Here is a 20,143-nt window from a genome sequence, read left to right as displayed (position 1 = left end):
TTGCAGGCAGCTAAAACCAGAAATTTGGATCAACATTTGTTTCCAGTAGATTAACATCTACAATATTTTTTCTTGCTCATAATGACTTGAAAGATAATTTGAATTCATTATAAGGAATACAAAAATTATTCTGTTCATTACTTTTTAAAAAGATTTTTTCATGTCTCTGACCAAAAACTGACAACCCTTGCAAGTATAGTGTATTGTGTTAGAAATGATTTAATACTATTATAATTATGCAGAAAATGCAATCAAAACTCTTAAATGTAACACAAGAATTGTATTATTTAAAAACAACAACTGTCATTTGTCATCAAATTATGTTTATTTTTTTGTATATTAAATGCAGCAAATACAAAGATAAAACGTAAGTTTTGCCAATCTATTAACACAGAACAGCATTTTTTCTAACATGTAAACCTTCTAATAAGCAAACAGCACAATGAGAAGCAGATTTTAATGATGACGGCGGTCCTCTTCTGTTACTCAGCAGGACATTCTGACTTTTTGATGGTTTTCTCTGCAGTCTGGGAGCCCAAAGACACTTTACATGTGTAAACTTTATTCATGTTCCAGTCTGATGTCTGGATGGTCAGAGAGCTGCTGATCTGGATGGTCTGGTCTGGTCTCTGAACAGCAGTACTGGTAGAGATCCCACTGCTCACTGAACTCCCAGCAACCAACCAGCTCACATCTGACAAGCCCTTAGACTCTCTGGGCAGAGTGGACAGACAGACCAGAGTGGCTTTGTTGGACTGGAGCTCAGAACTGGATGGAGGGAAGACTGTCAGGACAGGAGCAGAGAGACTGGAACCTGAAAATACATGAAGTATATTCAGATCATTAAAAAACAAATTAATTAAGATATCCTGAGTTTTTCTTAGAATCAAGAGCAATCAATTCATCAATCACACATTAAATTTAAAATCTGATTAAAAACTGATGGATACCTTCTTTGATTATTAATTCACACTTAACAGAAATAAAATAGAAATAAGGACTGAAGGGAACATAATATCTGCAATGATAACCAGGACACCTCTTAGAGTCTGACAAGTTTGTTGCAATTGTTTAATCCCTGAAAAATAAACAGAGCATGTTTTTTGTGTCTGATATATGTATTTGTGTCAAAAAATCCTACACTTATTTCACATGATATTTAGCACAAAAGGGATTTTATTAAATACTTTTAGTACATTAAATATTTATGTTAACCATGTGTTTTCACTTAAAATATATACAGTCATGTAAAGTTAAAATTTCTACAGTTATTAAATTTTTGACATCATTTTACAATTTAAATGCTGATTAAACCTAAAGCCATACATATTGTATCATATATGATAACATTTATAAGAACTTTATGGTAAAAGCATTGCTCAAAACCCTGCTGAACACAATTAAGACTCGTCTTTCACCAGGACGCAGAAAGAAAACACTACAATAATTTTGACATATAACATTGTAATAACTTGTAAAAATATAAAAAGTAAATAAATGAATAAAAACTTAATAATAAACATTTTTTTTCTTTTAAATTTTTGTCAAAGGGCCAAATGAAAAATCCATTTGAAAATAAAAGAAAGAAAACCTGCACTTTTCTTGCCAGGTTTTCTTAGGTCGGGTTTTACAGGGTTGTTGCTGATATTACATACTGATGTTCAGTGCCTTAAACAAGAACTAACTTCTAGATTTTTCACTTCTTCCAATTTTTATTAAGTGAAATAAATAAAAAAAAATCATTAATGTATGATAAAATAAAAAGTTACTTACCAGTCACAATCAGCTTGGTTCCTTGTCCGAATACCACAGTGATTCAGTTTGTATACATGGCTGTACAAAAACCTCCCGACTGTCACTGATGAATGGAGTGGAACTGAAACACTCTGTTGAGACTGACTGTTACTGTCATCATCATATTCACTTCATCTTTATGATTTTATTGAAAAACACACGTTTTCAAAGTGTTACCCTTAATTTGAGCCATTTTCCACAATTATGCCATGATTTTAACTTTTTGAACGTTGTTTTAAATTAATAAAACATTTGGTTGTCGCTAAATTTTTATTTTCAATCTTTTGCTCCCCAAAACAATCGGTGGGGCTGAAGAAGAAAACAATCCCTTTTAACCTCAAGCTTGAATTGTAGCTGACATGAAGCATCTCAATGTGGTGGTTACAAGAATCCTCCCAGCTGTACATTGATGTATGTTTACATTGTACTTTTTCTTTACATGTGATTCCAAAGTCTGTGGAATCACATGTAAAATGAACACATCTTGAATCATTAAGTAAAGCGTGTTTTGTCATAAGTTTTAGCCAATGTAGGATCATTTGCTTTTCTCTTTATATCTAAATAACTTTTTGATTTCCAGTGTACTTGAATATGTTCAGAAACTGTGAAATAAGCCTGAATGATGCCATTAAGTGTAAGTGTCTGTCTGACCATCATCCAAATCGTTTTATATGGAGGAAAACTGCACTATGACTTGATTTTTTTCCCAGGATGACCAACCTAAGATATTACCGTATTTAACTTAAGTTTGTTAGGTTCTGAAAAATATATACGTTTTAATATAAATCTCTGTGATTGGTTGGCAGAAGGAGGAGCTTTGATAACATCATATCTTTACTATGATTACAGACTGTACCTTGGGGACATACTTGGGGACTATATACCTTGACGACATACCTTAGGAAAAAACTAGTTGGAACATGAGTAGAATACATTGTAAAACTGCTCTGGAAAAGAGGAACCCGGTGTGGATAAACGCAATGAGAAGATTCCCCAAACAAACAAACAAACAAACAAACAAGCTCAGATGGACAGCAGAAGACTGATTCAATTTCTTACAATGTTCTGAAACTGTGAATTTACACTCTAATACTTCTTAATATACTTTTTTACTTTTTAAGAAAACTGCAATTCATTTTACAAATATGATTTTATATTGGAAAGTTTATTACTTTTTTCTGCAACTCTTGGGACCTGTACCTCTTTGATAAAAAAACAATCTGTTGAATCAGTTTTTAATGTAACATTTCAACAGTCTGCAGGCTGAAAATCTTTTGCTAATTCTTCAACTGAGTGCACAAAATATGAATTGAACTCATTTGCCATGGTTGCATTCTTAGTTATATTCTTACCGCCAGCTGTAAGTTCTACTATCTCCTTGTTTATTGGATTTGTTGGTTAAATTATTCAAATGCTTCCAAAGTGTTTTACTGCAACCTTCAGCATTGTCTATTGGTGGGATATCAGCTGCTAAGGAGAGGAAACAAAGTTTGACAGAGTTGAGGCTTAAACATTCTGAAGTAATGCAGATTCAACATTCAACAATGAGGCTTCTTGTTGCCATTTATATACTAATATAATTCATGTAAAAAGATTATAAAAAGAAACACAGTAACAGTAGGTAAAAGCTTTTTATTAATTCTGACGAAAGTTCAAACTCCTGTAAAGTTGAATAAACTGAAAATGTCATCATTTGCACCAGACCCTGTTTATAATGGAAATATTTAATGATGCCAATTTCTATGTACAAAATGTTTTCAATGTGATCAGTCTCTCCTGAAAAATATATCTGATGAAAAGAAAATGTATGATAATACAGTCTGAATCAGTCATTAGACGATATCAGCAGATTTCTAAATTCACATAAAGATATGGTACTAGTCAAAAGTTTGGACACACTTTTCTGTTGGTTCTAATGGTGGAATATGTGCAAACTTTTGACTGGTGGTGTAAGTATTTGCATTTCTTAATAAAAATTGTAAAAACGAATGATAATTTAAAATGAACAGTGCACTTTGGCCCAAAAGTCGGAACAAACTTTTTTTTTCACCTCTTCTCTTTAAACAATTGTGACAATGTGATTCATTATAGATAAGACATCTTTCAATTACGTCTGGATTCACCTGATTGAAGGTCACTGCTGACATGTGTGAATGTTTCTGAAAAGAAAAGTATTCCAATTTTCTGCCAAAATGCATATATTTCATGTAAATCAGCCCAACGTTGCAAAAACTGTGTCTTTGTTATTTATTTGTGAAACAATTCCAGTCTTTCAAAATTTGATTTATGCATCAAAGTCATGATAAATCTTGAGGCTCCTCCTCCCTCACTACCTTTATAAATCACTGTCTCTCTTCTTTTCTCACTGCAGCTTGTTGATCTTTCATCTTGAAGGTAACGAACATCTCCAAGGCAAACTGGCATCATGCTGTGGACCCTCTGTATCCTCATTACTGCTCTAACATGTACGTTGTTCCTCTTATTCTTTTTGCATTGTGTGTTTTCAAACTAAAAGCTGTCACTCATGTATTTTTCACTGTTTGTTGACAGATGCTGATGCAGCCAAAGTGGTGACCCAGACTCCTGCTGTCCACTCAGTTTCTACAGGACAAGAAATAATTCTCTATTGTAATATTGAGAAATCTGAAAACCATTATGTTTCCTGGTACAAACAGCTGCCCGGTGGGACTCCTCAATATATTCTAAGATTTTACCATGATCACAGTTCACCCAGCTATGGAACAGGATTCTCCTCAGACAGATTCAACTCTGAAGCCACATCAGACATAGATTACCAGCTTATTATTAAACAGGCAGAGACAGGAGACTCTGCAGTGTATTACTGTGCTACATGGGACAACTCTGCAAAGGAGTACGTATCACAGTGATTTACACTGTGACAAAAACCTGTTTTAAAGTACTTCTGCTTTCTGGGTCTTTCACAGTGCTAAAATGTAAGCACTGGCACAACATGGCACTGTGTTAGTATATTTCACCTTTGTACAATTAGTGAAACACGTTGTTTTCATTTAACAACATACGTTCAGAATTATGATTAAAGAAAGATAAAAATGTATCAAAATCAGGCAAAGGCTGAGTATAAAATTACTTTTCAGTTGTAAGAATAATAATGGAACAGATTTATAGTACATTACCCTGGGAATTTCACTCAAATAATGTGTTATGAATTTAAAAATATATTCATTACAACCCAATTAAAACTATCAGGTTGTTTAAACATCCTTACTCCATTCATCCATCCATATTCTGGAGAGAAAAAAAAGCAAAAAATAACAGACATTAAATAGCTTTAACATTTGTCAATTCGGTGTCTCTGGCTCATCATTATGAAAAGTTTTGCTCACAAAACAATTAAGACATAATCCTAAACAACAAATGCTTTACTTGTCATTTACATTTCATATATCAAACATGTTATTATAAACCTAAAATAAAGTTCTTATTATTATGAGTCCAAAAACATTTTATACAACAACCTGTGCAGTTCTTTAAAATAACATTAATAGTTTTAACCAGTTAATCAAATGAATTGTTTTATGACTATATGGACTCATAAAAAACCAAAGTTTTCAGATGACATTTATATTTATTGAGAAGGATAATGTTTTGATGGGATTTTTAAGGGGATACCAAGTAACCTGTAACTTACTGAATTTGTAACTTCCAGCAGACCACGTGGAACTGTCCCAACTTTGGCACAAATTATGTCAATAACTTATTTTTATGAAAACATCAGCATTAGCCCTTAGTTTATGGGACATTACAGTAGTACTGCTCATATTGAATAGCATATGAAAATCATAAAACTAAACCAGACCAGTTGCCAATATTTCTGATATTTACATGAATTATAGGAAATGCATTTATTGCATGTAAACCAGCCTAACTTTGCAAAATGCTTTGGAAGTCACATCAGCTGTGGTCCATAGCCAATAAGCTTCAACTAGCTGCAGATGGCCTGCACCTCCTGATCACTGATAAACATTTCTTGACCAGTTTTGTTGAGCTGTTTCTCCTCCCTCATCATGCAGTTATCCAGCACACAACAACAAAAACTACAGCACTGTCAACACCTGAATGAGAAAACAGCTACAGCATTTCATTGCAGACCTCCGAGACTCGGGATTCCAGAGAAAGAGGAGTCTGCTCTGTCCTGTTTTGTACTTGGCATCTGGATACACACCAGTCCAGCTTATGATCCAGGTGAACACCAAGATAATTATAAGTCTAGAAAATCTCAATACCCTCCCTAGCCTCTACTACAGGGAGAGAATATGCCTGTCGCCTTGCATAATCCACCACCCTCTTCTTGGTTTTAGATGTTTTCAGGATGAGTCCATTGCAGCTGCACCAGTGGTCCGTATGACTCTCCTGTATTCTCCCTCATTCACAAACCACCACAGCCGCAGTGCAAAAACTGTAGTCTTTACAGGGAAAACAGATCAACAGACTGACAAAATATCATGCAAATTTGATCATTGTCTGACTTTGTCCACTTTATCTAGTGATTACAAGGATTTCTGTTTGGTCAAATGCATGCAAGCGTGACAGCTCAGCTCTGAATTTCTAAATCAGCTGCTGTTATTCCATTGATGTGATTTTTTTAATCTGAAGTTTTGCATTAGAGGGAAGACAGATTCTGATTCTTTTCATCATCAGAAGGCAGATTTATTTAATGATATAAAATCTCTGGCATAGCACAAGCCATTAACTTCCAACATAACTAAAAAGTGAGCAGTACCTCCAGTTGACACTTGACCCTTAGTTTTACATGAAGCTATAAAAATGGAAATGGAGACCTGCAGGTGCATCCTAGGAGGACAGATAAGGAGGTGTAGATAGGTTATGCTTCATTACCAGAGGATGAAAATTTAGTTTCATTTCATCAGTTTTTCTTTGTGTTTTAAGTATGTTCAGTATTTATTGCAAGCAGCTAAATCCAGAAATTGGAATCAATTTTGCTCCCTGCAGCCAAGCAGCTACTACAATGTGTTTTCTCACTCATAATGAGTTGAGACATATTTGGGAAGTGGGATGATTCGCTATAAAGAATAACAAAAAATGTGCTGTCTATTATTTTTAGAAAGTTAGTTTTATGTTTCTAAACAAAATCTTAGAAACCTTTCAATTATAGGGCAGTGTGTAACAAAACCCTTTTGAGCCTTATTGAAATGATTAAATAAGTAATATAATAATCCTGAGATTGTAATTAAAAGTCTTCATTGTCACACAAAAATGCTTTAAATGTAACAAACAAACAAAAAGCTTATATTTAATCAAAATGTCTTTATTTTTATTGAAATGCAGTAAATGCAAAGCTGAAACAAATCCTATAAATCTACACTGTGGATACAATCATTTTCCAACATGTAAACCTTCTAATAAGCAAACAGCACAATGAGAAGCAGATTTAATGATGACGGCGGTCCTCTTCTGTTACTCAGCAGGACATTCTGACTTTTTGATGGTTTTCTCTGCAGTCTGGGAGCCCAAAGACACTTTACATGTGTAAACTTTATTCATGTTCCAGTCTGATGTCTGGATGGTCAGAGAGCTGCTGATCTGGAAGGTCTTGTCTGGTCTCTGAACAGCAGTACTGGTAGAGATCCCACTGCTCACTGAACTCCCAGCAACCAACCAGCTCACATCTGAGAAAGGCCCAGACTGACTGGACAGACAGACCAGAGTGACTTTGTTGGACTGGAGCTCAGAACTGGATGGAGGGAAGACTGTCAGGACAGGAGCAGAGAGACTGGAACCTGGAGGGACATGAAGGATATTCAGATGATACAATCAATATAAATCAAATCTCAGTTTAATTGTTTTCTTCTCAGGTATATCAACAATCACCAACATTTGTTATAAATAAAAAATCCACAGATTGATTTTCTAATAAGTCTGACACAATATGAAACAGAAAACTGAATGTTCAGCACAGTTTTTAAAAATATATTTTTTAACATTTTAATGTCCACTTTTTTTCTTTTCAGTCAAAAGATTTTAAAAAAGCAATTAAAAAAGGTAATTTAATCAATACAAGTTGAATTTTTCCAAAAAATAAAGATCTCATAGAGATTTTATTGATACTATAACTTAGAATATAGGTTCCACGATTGTAACACAATTTACTTCTTCTTTTTTTTTCTTTAAATTATTTAATTTCACATTTGTCACAATTTGGTAAAACAAAAGAACAAGAATTTGTTAAGGTAAGCAATGAGCACAAAACTTATTAAGTCATCTGACTTGCTGATCTTTCATTTAAAAAATAATTAAGGGGGAAATTATGTCCAAATATATACTATTTATTTATATACATCATTTACAGAAAAGCATGCTAAAACCATGAAATGATAGAATGTGATCAACTGTCCAACATTTACATATCAACTAAATAACAAATCTGAAATCAAACATAAAACAATTAATAAAAGAGTCTCAAACAAACATACTTCAATAGAACATCAATTAAATTCCAAATCCATTTTATTTTTGTATAATTTTAAAACATATAAGTTGTCTTGTTTAAACAATTTAAGATTACTTACCAGTCACAATCAGCTTGGTTCCTTGTCCGAATACCACAGTGATTCAGTTTGTATACATGGCTGTACAAAAACCTCCCGACTGTCACTGATGAGTGGAGTGGAACTGAAACATCCTGTTGAGACCGACTTTCAATGTAAACATCTGATTAGCTTCATCTGTCTGGTTTGTTACATGGAGAAGCGAATTAGGGTTTGCTGGAAAACAAAGGAAATTCTGAGATAAAAAGTTAAAATTTGGACATTTTCTGAAATTTAAAAAACATTTTTTCATTCCTGAAAAAGTCCAAATTTCAGAATTTTACTTTTTTTTTTTTTAATCAAAATTAACTTTTTTTTAGTGACCCTAATACTTTTAATTTGTAATTACAAAACACAAATTCAGTCATATTTATTTTCTGTAGAAAAACACCTGTAGTAGTCAGAGAGAGGATTTGTGTGATTTTTTTTTTTAAAGAAAATATATTCCAGTTATTTGACTAAACAAGGTTTTATTGATGTTAAATAAATTTATGTAACTTTTATATTAATTGAAATTCTTGTTAAAAAAATCCTTACCTAACTAATATAGATAACGTTTCAATAAAGATTATGTCTATATGATGGGAACCTAAGAAGCTCATAGGCTGATACAATGGTAGAATTTGACAGTATTTGGTTTTGAAGATGTATGTAGAGAAAAGGGGGAGAACATGTTAAAACTAAAATCACTTTTTGTCAAATATTATCTAAAGTTAACCTATGAAGCTGAGTTGCTTATCTTAACTTTATGGTAATATCTTTTCTTTTTTAATTTGACCTTTGAACCTGTTTATAAACTATGAGGTAGGCTGGTGTTTGCTACACAAGTACATGCATTATATCACCGATCATCATTGTGAACTGAAGCTAAGTAAAAATTTTGTGAGGTACTCAGTCCAGTTAGTAACACAGGATAAGAATGCAGTGCATTTTTTAGGTAATGATCACCAGAACTGGTTTATGTTTGAGAAAAATACTGACATCAGTTCATGAAGAGAATCTTTCCAATTGTGAATCATTTTAATGACACAACCTCTGAATACATTCAGCTCCAGAGACCTGGGTTTCTGTGTATCTGTCTAGAACTGAAACAGAAACAGTCTGGATTCAGTGTAGATCTATAGATTTGTCCAGAAGAAACTGTTCAGAAAGCTCATGTGAACCTCACAAAGGAGTACAGGGGTACAAAGTTGGAAATAAGGTTTCAGGGTTGTTTTATTCATATGTGTGACTGTATGCAATAGAATAAAATAATCTGTTGAACAGGAAGGTCTGCAGGATTTCTTTATAGATAAAATCTTCAAAGTTTTGGACATGAATGTATTAAAATAAATCAAAGTTTGTTTTTGTTTTTTTTTACTTTTTTATGTAGATACATATATCAGCTACAGTTTAAAGGGAAGTTAGTTATTAAACCAAGAAAGTTTGTTAACATCTTTATGGTCTGGATTTATTATTAATCAATCAACTGGATCAATAAGCTTCTTGTCAACTTCTTCCTGATGAACCATTAATTTTAGTCAGTTGTGTTGGACCAGGGAAACAACAAAAACCTGCTGGAAAGTGGTCCTGGAGGACTGGAGTATGAGACCCCTGGTTCATAGTCTCCTGTCCAAAGGAAAAGTGATCTGTAGTGACCTGCAGTTTAGTCTGACAGAAACTCTGTTTTAACCAAAACAAGAGGCTGAAACGTTTCCATTTTCCGTTGGCGGTTTCTCAGTGAGCTCATAGCAGCGTTGGCTTTGTGCTGGAATCTTTCCTTTTATTTGGAGACACAAAACCTTTTCAGTCATTGTTCGGTTTTCACTCGATAAGTTAGAATAAGATAAAGTAAAGAACCTTCTGCTGAAGACGATCTTCACTCTGAACACCAACAACAAACAAGCCTGTTTTAAGCTCTCATGATCCATAAGAATTTTAAAGGACAGTTTTTCATGACTTTTTAATCCTGACTGCTGAATCCCAATTAATGTTCAGAAATTTGGGAAAGAAGTTCAAATATTTGAGATTAAATCTCTGAAGATGATTAAAATGTAATGCTTTTTTCAAAGTTAGAACCTGTTTAGCCTTATTTTAAAGGGGTTTTACCTCTTCATTTAAATGGTTCTAGATATTTGAAGATGCAGATGCATCTTGGGAGGACGGAGTGACAAGTGTAGAAAGTTGATGCTTCACTGACAGATGATAAAGACTGAGTTGCTTTTACAGTCTTTTTTTTTTATCAAGAGGTGACTGTTGCTGAGGAGGAAGAGCAGTCATCTTTCACCTGGAAAGTTGTGTGATTGATTCCACCCTTCCACTGACCATGTGCTGAAGTGTCCTTGGGCAAGACACTGAACCCCAAGTTGCCCCCCCTTTTGGGATATGTAAGTTGCTTTGGATAAAAGCGTCTACTAAATGACTGTAAAATGGGAAACCTGGTTGACTGTGGGCAACAGTTGAGACACACTTTACCATTAAATCCAATGTAAACATGTGTCTAAACTTTTAACTAGTGCACACATACGCTATCACTCAAAACTTTGGACATGCTTTCCTATTGGATGTAATGGGAAGGTGAGTCCAAACTTTTGACTGGTGTATAGATAAAAAAAAATGCTATACTAAAATTGGAATAAGCTTTCACTGCAAGTTTCACTTCGGTGAGTACATGCAACACAAAAGCAGAAGTATTAATGAGGAGGTTTTTGTCACAGAGTAAATCACTGTGATGCGCACTCACTGACAGAGTCATCCCATGTTTGACAGTAGTAAACGGCAGAGTCTCCCTCCTCTACATTGTTTATAATCAAACGATAATCAGATTCTGATTGATGATTAGATGTGAATTTAGGAGAGGAGAATCCAGCACCATAGCTTGGAGAGCTGTAGGAATGGTAAAAACGAAGCACATACTGAGGAACTCCTCCTGGAATCTGTTTATACCAGCGAGCAGCACTGTTAGTAACAGTTCCCAGGTTACAGTTCATGGTGGCTGTTTCTCCTTTCCTCACAGTCAGAACAGGAGGCTTCTGTGTCACCACCGTCACACCACTCACACCTGGAAACAACAAGATGACATGAAGTCAAGAGAAACACACAGACTGATGATCCAACATGAGCTCAGATCTGCAGTAAATCAGCCTGCTTACATGTTAGAGCAGTGATGAGAGTGCAGAGAGTCCCCAGCATGTTGTCAGTGTGCAGAGAATAGTCTGTAACCTATAAAGTGACCCAACTGCTGACAGAGGTTATGAATGAGGAAAAGAGCTGGTCGAAGAACCATTTAATACAACACTTTCAGGAGGAGGAGCTTCACAAAGCTTTGCTCAGAGATTCTTTTAGGTAAATGTTTCCCTCACTGTAGCAGTCTTTGTATGAAAATGTAGATATTTAATTTTTCAATATATATCACTCACTATTTTGATAACTTCTGAAATATCCATTTATACTAATGATTGGTATTGGATAATAATTGGATTTTTTTTTAACCCATTATGTTTTTTACAGCTGCTGTTTCATATCAGATAAAGTGTTTCAACCTATTTAACATCTATGACAGAGATCACCTTTTCTTGCAACTGCAAATGAATAAAATCTGTCACTATGCTCATTTTTTTCTGTACAGCTTTCATTAGAAATATGATTTCATTCAGCAACCAAAGAAACAAAAAAACATCAGTTTACTTTACTCCTGAAAGATTAGGGGGTTTAGAGGATGAGGAGAGGTGGTGCTGGAGGAGCTTTTTAATACATCGCTGAGACTGAGACATGAGGAGCTTTAATTTTCATTGTTTAGGATGACTTAAATTTTAAAGATAGTCATACAGTGAATGTATTTCATTGCTTGCAATATCAGTTCTGTTCCCTGAAATAATGGCTTTGAATATGGTTCCTCTCCATTGCTTTAACACAGATAGTTTAGTTGACCTTAATTCTGAACAAAAATGTTGATTTTTTTCATATTTTACATTTTTAAATAATGATTTAAATTGAGTTTTGTTTTGTTTTTTTTAAGTTTATATTTTTATTTTCCCAACTCAAAAGCATCTCAAAATAAATTTCTGACTGTATGCAATAGAAAATAATAATCTGTTGAACAGAAAGGTCTGCATGATTTCTTCATAGATTAAATCTATAAAGTTTTGGACACAAATGCATTAAAATAAATCAAATAATCCTTTATGTTAGAACCCTGATGAGAACAGAGGATCATATAGTGTAAATATTCTCTACTGTTTTATTAATAAATGAACAGCTTGGATTAAAATAGAAAATGTTCAAAGATAAATCAGAATAGGCGATAAAAGAATCAATAAAATCCCTTTCTAGCATGTCTGGAAATGAATAAATAAACAAAAGAAAACATTGTATCACTGGGGGAAAATGCAGTAACAGGTAACTGCTTACTTGCATTCAGTATGTTTCATTTTCTCTTAAAGTATTCATGCTGAGGTTTTTGTCACAGAGTAAATCACTGTGATACGAACTCATCGACAGAGCTGTCATATGTTTGACAGTAGTAAACGGCAGAGTCTCCCTCCTCTACATTGTTAATGATCAAACGATAATCAGATTTTGATTGATGATTAGATGTGAATCTAGGAGAGGAGAATCCAGAACCATAGCTTGGAGAGCTGTAGGAATGGTGAAAACGAAGCACATACTGAGGAACTCCTCCAGGAATCTGTTTATACCAGCGAGCAGCACTGTTAGTAACAGTTCCCAGGTTACAGTTCATGGTGGCTGTTTCTCCTTTCCTCACAGTCAGAACAGGAGGCTTCTGTGTCACCACCGTCACACCACTCACACCTGGAAACAACAAGATGACATGAAGTCAAGAGAAACACACAGACTGATGATCCAACATGAGCTCAGATCTGCAGTAAATCAGCCTGCTTACATGTTAGAGCAGTGATGAGAGTGCAGAGAGTCCCCAGCATGTTGTCAGTGTGCAGAGAATAGTCTGTAGCTTAAAAAGTGACCTTACTGCAGACAGAGGTTATAAGTGAGGAAAAGACCTGGTCGAGGAGCCATTTAATACAACACTTTCAGGAGGAGGAGCCTTTCATGTATTTGCTCAGAGATTCTATTAGGTAAATGTTTCCCTCACTGTAGCATTTTTTTTGCAACAATTTAATTTTTAAATATTTTTCACTTCTGAAATATTCATTTATACCAATGATTGCTATTGGATAATTAACTTTTTTTCAACTATTTATTGTTTTTTACAGCTGCTGTTTCACATCAGATAAAGTGTTTCAACCTATTGAACATCCAGAACAGAGATCACCTTTTATTGCAACTGAAAATAAAGAAAATCTGTCACTATGCTACTTTTTTCTGTCCAGCTTTCATCAGAAATATAATTTCATTCAGCGGTTCATATTTTGTCGTTTTTTGAAAATGAAAACAGTGTCAACAGTTCTGTTTAAAACAAATTGCTTTGTAATAATCTTTACTGGCTGCAGAGTTGGTAGTTGGATCATCTGCTTCCTTTTCCCGTCATTACTTCCTCCATCTAGCGTTGAAGTTCCTCTGAAGATTTTCAGTTTCAGTGGGTTTTGTAAAACTGTAAGCACGTGTATTAAAATTCCTTTTTGTGCAAAGTTGCATATGAATTTGATTTTACTGTTTAGAAAACAAATCAAATACAAACAATGAGCAATAATTATCAATATGTACATACATAGAAATACATATAAAATCACGTACCAGACAACCTGATATACAGGCAGTTTGAACTTTTTGATGCTCAAATTACATTTTTTTTAAAGTACTTTCCAGTTTCAATGTTATCATTACTCTAACAGACACTGAACACTCTTTTACTGTGATATATCATCATATTATATTCAGCTAGTCACACTGGCTGACCGTACAAAGCAGCGAGATGATGGATAATTTGATAAATACTGCCATCTACAGGATGTAAAAGGAAAAGCCATGGAAAAATAAACTACTTTTTCACATGATGTCACATCTACACCATACACCACCGCTGCAGTTTTATTTGATTAGCTCTTGCATAATATTTACTGATGAAATTATATGATATAATCATATTCCTTTAAAAATATATAAACATAGAACTGTTTTGATTTTGAAGCGTTTACATCAAATAAAGATCTAAGGTCTCTGTGTCCCTCTCCTCCTCGCTCTGACCAGTGTTGGCTGATTGATGATTTTCCTATCAGGAGCCCTCTTTTGTGCTCCTTGTGGAGACCTCAGCCCAAAGTTGGGGGGCATCCTCTGTATGGGGGGAATCTTCTGTATTGGGTGCATCCTCTGTATCGGGGGAATTCTCTGTATAGGCCGCTGAGGCACGGTGAATCTGCCGTCCTTCAGATCGTCCACAAAAGCCTCCACTTTGTCAAACTTTGCTGTGAGGCTCCCCAGCTCATCTTTCAGCGAGTTGAACTGCTTGTAGAGTTCTCCCAGAGCATCTGAAAGAGGCTGGATCCTGAACACATGGAGAAAAGGTCCAGAAAGTTCAAATGATGTCAGTATTTAAAGTTCAATGATCTGTGGCACTATTTCACCTTGTGAAGACCTATAAATGTCATCACTGTTGAACAGCAAAGTATATCCCAGAGAAGAACCTACTCAAAGTGGCAAAATCAACATGAAAGTCATCACATGCTGTTAAACACAACCAGACCCATCCATTTGATAATATGTACAGTACCTGTCAAAAGTTTGGACACACTTTCCTATTGAATTTAATGTAAAATGAGTCCTAACTTTTGCCTGGTGGTGTATGTAAGTAGTAAAAAATTAGTCTTGGCCCAAATTCAAATTTAACTGGAGTCAACATGAAACAGCAACTTTTGGGAAAATTACACATTCAATTTATTCCTTGACTCTTGGTGTCAGAAAGTCTAATTCACTAGAACATGAGGCTGAAATGCTTCCCATTTTCTTTTGGCAGTCTCTGGAGTGAGCTCATTCTCAAAGCAAGAACAAGTTACATAATTCTTCATTTTGTTGGAAAACCAAGACAATGTTCGCTATCATGACTGTGTGTTGTAACTTTTACACTTTTCACCTCTCGTTAACTCACTGTTTCAGTTTAGTGTGGTACTGTTTGGGCTTGTTTGTACCATCTGCTGTATACAGTGTTACTCACCTGTTATATTCAGGCAGGACAGAGGCATGGTCATTAATCAGGAGGTCTTTCACTTGGGTTAAAATAGCATATTTCCAATTGTCCAGTACCTGAGTCAGGTTGGAGCAAGTCTTTCCACTGGTGTGTTCTGCAACAAACGCATTCATGTTAAGCATATGCAGGTCTGGATTTGTTTCTAATTACACTTAAAGATTCTTTACAGACTGTTGTACACAACAATTATTGCAGACCTTTAGGGTCCGAAGGGGAGATTTCCTGTTTCCATTTCTGAGCTTCACACATTGACACCAGGCAGAGCAGAACCACAACCAGCCTGATCTTCATGTTTTCACCTTGCAAAATTAAAAAAATATGTGCTGGAGTATTTTGTTGAGAAATAAGCAAACTCAAATAAGCTTAACAAATGAAAAAAAAAACACATGCATGCTCAACAGTCTCAGTTACAACAAAAAAAAGTTACTTCAAAAAGTTTGTTTTTCTCTCATATTAAGATGAATCTGGAAACTGTTTAACATTTTCCAGCTGTATAGTAATGTAATGTATCTTCACTTATTTACTGTGCAGAAAGTGAAATACAACGCTTTTTACCTTTTTTTGGGATTCAGAGGAGGTTTTTCCAGGTTTTCCAGAGCAGTGGAAAACACAATGCAATCCTTCAAGAGTGACAGACTGAAAAAACATGACCTGGGCAGCAATCTCTTATAAGTTAAGCAGCCGTTCCCCCACCTGCTCCCATCTACGTCAGTGATGTGGGGCGGTGACACAATCTGATCCTTTACTGTGCTTCCACTCTGCTTCATTCACATGAACCAAAGAAAAACTACGTATACTGTATGTATCCCTCTTTATCCTCTGCAATGGTGCTTCTATACCATGTGTAATGACTCAGTCTTAATGGGAGGTCCTGATTGTCTCTTCTTCCACGTGCCTGTCAGCTGCTGTTACTGTCATGGGCACAGCACTCCCAGTGGACTCTAATCCAGTGGAGGTGTTTGATGTAGTTGTAAGGCTCCAGAAAAACATTCTTACTGAGTATTGTAATGCAATCTGCTAAACATCTGGGTATGAAACACAGCCAGCGGCAGTCTCTGTAGCTGTCGGGGGTGATTAAACCTGAAGAGTTACACAAACTTATAAGAAAATTTAAGGTCAAGTTTGGAGTCAACCTTATCAATACAAAGAATTGTTTAGAGTTTCTATTCAGCTCTAAATGAGCCAGAAAAAGAAAATTTACAACTACCAGAAGATCTCTGAATGCCAAACCTCCAACCTTAATTCAAAGAAGCTGCTGTGGAATTTACTCCATCAGTTCACTCAACTTGACATTTATCCATCCTTTGTAATTCCAAATAATTTATGTGGAAACAATTTTGCTGCAGTTTTTTATCTTTAGTCTGAATATTAAGACAGGATAGCAGTGGGAAGAGACAGGAAAATATCCATCATTCCTTCACTTTTTCCTTCATTTGTGGCTATAAGGAAGGATCTTTTTTTGCCTGATGTTTAAAATAAAATACCTTTTGGTTCAGAGAGACAGTGCTGATGTCTGCAGATAGTTGTAGTGATATATGGGCTCAGGCGAGACAATCTCTCCAAAAAAAGGAATCTCCCTGGGCAACAGTCCCAACCATCTGTACCCCCTTCAAACTGAAGAGATGCAACCCATGTTAATGCACGACATTAGCTTATCTTCCACATAGTTGTCTAAAAAACTAACTTCCGCCAGTGGAAAGTGTTGTCCTTGTAAACATGCCGAAACATGATACTCTTCTAAACAGAGATCAAGATAAAAAAAAAAAAAGAATGAAAGCAAAATGCAAAACTGAGCATTTTTAATTTTCTGTTATACAAAATAAAGGAACTCCATGTCTGATATCAGCTTGCAGAAGACAGAGTTCTAGTCTTTCTTTCTTTCTTCCTTTCTTTCTTCCTTACTTTGCCTTTTCATGGTGAATTCTCTAATCTACTGAAGAATTTTCGTGCCTAAAAATCCTTCATCTTCTAAACTGAATTTTCTTAAAGCAATCTGAAGAAATGATGCAATAACCATAAGCTACACAGCTGGTATGAGGTTCTTCTGCACCACACATGTACATTTCTGTTACTGTTACTAAAGATGCATATTTATGTCCAAAACCTTTCACAAAATCTAGTTCTGCGTCATAGTTTTGTCTTATTTTTATTTTTTTCTTTAGAGAGCAAACACTTTATCCTTGATATACTCAAAGCAGATTATATATATATATATATATATATATATATATATATATATATATATATATATATATATATATATATATATATATATATATATATATATATATTTTTTTTTTTTTTTATTTATTTATTTTTTTTTTTTTGACAGATCTACAGGTATCAATATTTTCTTCTCTAGTTTGTTCTATCTCTGAAGTTATAGGAGCTCTTTAGATATTGGCATCGATATGCAACCTGATTTAAGAGGGAAGAAAACTTCAGGTCAAACATGACAAAAGTTAAAATCTGATCATAATTTTATGCACTGTAACTATAAAAAATTTGAGGACTTTCTTTTTCTTTGTAACTGATCTTTTGGTTTGTTTTTTAATAGTTTTGTTTGTTTTAAATCTATAGAAAAAAGTGTATCTGGATGGATTGTTATAATGGTCAGGGATTTCCCCGAGAACATCTTACATTTTTACATGTCCGTCCATCTTCAGTGCTGACAACACTTCAAGAAGTTGGCTTCTTTTCATAACAGGAATTAAATACTTTTAAATCCCCATCTTCCCTAAAGATTTATATAACAGGAAGCTCTGAGATTTGTCAAACAAAACCTGCCTGACATCCAAGTTCTGATTCTGTCAAAAGCCATTCCCAGTAAATCTGCTGTGGCATTGAAAAAGTATTTTCACTTCTGATAATTTTCTCTTCTGCACATTGCAAACTTAAGTTTACAGTCCCCTTGTTGTTCATTTCCACTACCTCAGTGGAAACATGGAGCAGATCGCAGAGCGATGGTGCACTGTGTGCAGCGGAAGGACACTTATGCAGATCTGTTATTTATGCTAGTTTTTCTTTTTCTGTTTGCATATTATTGTGTTGTTACTTTTTCTTGAATGCAACATATATGTTAGTTATGGAATTCAGTTTTATTTTATTTTATTTTTATTTTACTGCCAGAATTTTTTTTTAGCAACAACACTGAAAATATACCCAAATTGTTATTTTATTTGTTTATTCATTGATCTGATATTTATCTGTTATTTAGGTCCCTCGGCCAAAACCTAAAACTGTAACCTGGAAATTTACTGCAACTACACCTGACAAATGCAAATACAACAGAGTTGTGAGTATAGGTATTGATTTGTGTAAATTTCAATCACATTAAAGACATTAATGTCTGCAGCTAAAAAGACTGAGCATTAAATTTATAATTAGCTTTGCCATTAATATGCATTAACGCAGAATCATTTGTATAGAAGGACTTGTGCCCACCCACTAGTCGGTCTCGGGATCTCCTGCAGCAGTAGACTGACCTGCTTCCAGCTCCCTGCAGGTCAGTCCAGCACAGCTGGAGGAAAGAATGACTCAGATCATGTGCAGAGCCAGAGAGTGAGATAACCAGACTTCTGTCTCTCTGTTTTTTAGCTCAGTTTAACTTCTGCTCTCCCACATCCCACTTATTATTGACTCGCAGTAGCACATCACTTTTTAACAACTTTATCAAAGTAAAATATTTAAGACACGAGGTACCCTTGGGAAAAATATCTCCACCTCAATTTTACATTCAGATGAAACTCAAAGAGTTGTTGATAGTTTTTAAAATCTTATTTTGAAGGTTTTTATCTGACTTATTGCTTAAGTTATGACCACTGTGAGAAAGAAATGATGAGATATAAAAGGAAGGATTATAGTATGACTTAGCTAGTCGTTGGGTAATATTAAAGTGAAAAAAGGGAAAACATTCACTTAAGGAAATAAACTTGATTGCATCATATTGATTTTTGTTTCTGCTAAAACGTAGGTATAGTCAGTCAAATATAAAAAACACTGTTATCAGAGCTGTGTCTGCAGCCCTAAATTATGCCAGGAGTTCTGTTATTTTTGCCTGTTTTGTGTCATATTTGAGGTGGCACAAGTGTGTATTCAACAAATATTTATTATTAGTACTTTTATCATTTCAACTTCTGCTGCTGTTTCTAATCTTTTTATGTTTTCATTTTGGTCCTATACATAAAACGGCAGTGTTTCAATCTTTTTAAATTTATTTGTGGAAATTCTGCACATTTAATGGTTTTATTATTGTCCAATTGGAGAAAAAAAAATTCTTAGCAATATCCTGCATTTCCATTATTTTGTGTAGATTACAATCAATAAGACCAAGCTCATATTAGATCCCATTATATAATTCCTTTTTTGTGTGTGAGTCGACTAACATCAAAGGTCTCTTGTTCTGTGCTCCGATAACCATGTAATCCCCTCACTGTGACTCTCACATGATGAAAAAATCTCAGGCCTCTCAGCGCCCTCAGGCTGAACACAGCATGACACCCCACCTCAGCTCACACACTCCTCTGTACTACTGCTAATACTCCCCTAATGTTCTACTTCATTTTGTGCTGTTCAGAGCAGCTGAAGGCACACAGAACATCATCTCCATTTATTTCTCAAT

At 34.7% G+C, this 20,143-nt stretch overlaps 2 protein-coding genes and 1 gene segment (V, D, J or C); all 3 read right to left on the bottom strand.

The window, feature by feature from the left end:
• Window positions 1-482: 482 nt before the first annotated feature.
• LOC306765601 (immunoglobulin lambda constant 6-like) lies at window positions 483-4,245 on the bottom strand. The segment is given in 2 exons: window positions 4,161-4,245; window positions 483-814 (listed from the first exon to the last, which is right to left on the bottom strand).
• A 3,006-nt stretch (window positions 4,246-7,251) lies between these two features.
• LOC306765600 (immunoglobulin lambda-1 light chain-like) lies at window positions 7,252-13,303 on the bottom strand (the record flags this gene model as incomplete). Its single annotated transcript, XM_079253082.1, has 6 exons — window positions 7,252-7,574; window positions 8,364-8,401; window positions 11,100-11,421; window positions 11,513-11,582; window positions 12,847-13,172; window positions 13,264-13,303. 6 exons carry the CDS (start codon window positions 13,301-13,303, stop codon window positions 7,252-7,254), a joined length of 1,119 nt encoding a protein of 372 aa, XP_079109208.1.
• A 149-nt stretch (window positions 13,304-13,452) lies between these two features.
• LOC306765870 (uncharacterized protein) lies at window positions 13,453-16,153 on the bottom strand. Its single transcript, XM_079253389.1, has 4 exons — window positions 16,078-16,153; window positions 15,720-15,821; window positions 15,490-15,616; window positions 13,453-14,823 (listed from the first exon to the last, which is right to left on the bottom strand). Exons 2-4 carry the CDS (start codon window positions 15,811-15,813, stop codon window positions 14,490-14,492), a joined length of 555 nt encoding a protein of 184 aa, XP_079109515.1. The 5' UTR covers window positions 15,814-15,821; window positions 16,078-16,153; the 3' UTR covers window positions 13,453-14,489.
• Window positions 16,154-20,143: the final 3,990 nt, after the last annotated feature.

The sequence above is a fragment of the Telmatherina bonti genome (genome assembly GCF_933228915.1).
Source record: "Telmatherina bonti genome assembly, chromosome: 14".
Taxonomy (NCBI): domain Eukaryota; kingdom Metazoa; phylum Chordata; class Actinopteri; order Atheriniformes; family Telmatherinidae; genus Telmatherina; species Telmatherina bonti.
The sequence above is the reverse complement of the archived record's forward strand: the minus strand, read 5'-3'. Positions and strand labels throughout refer to the sequence as shown.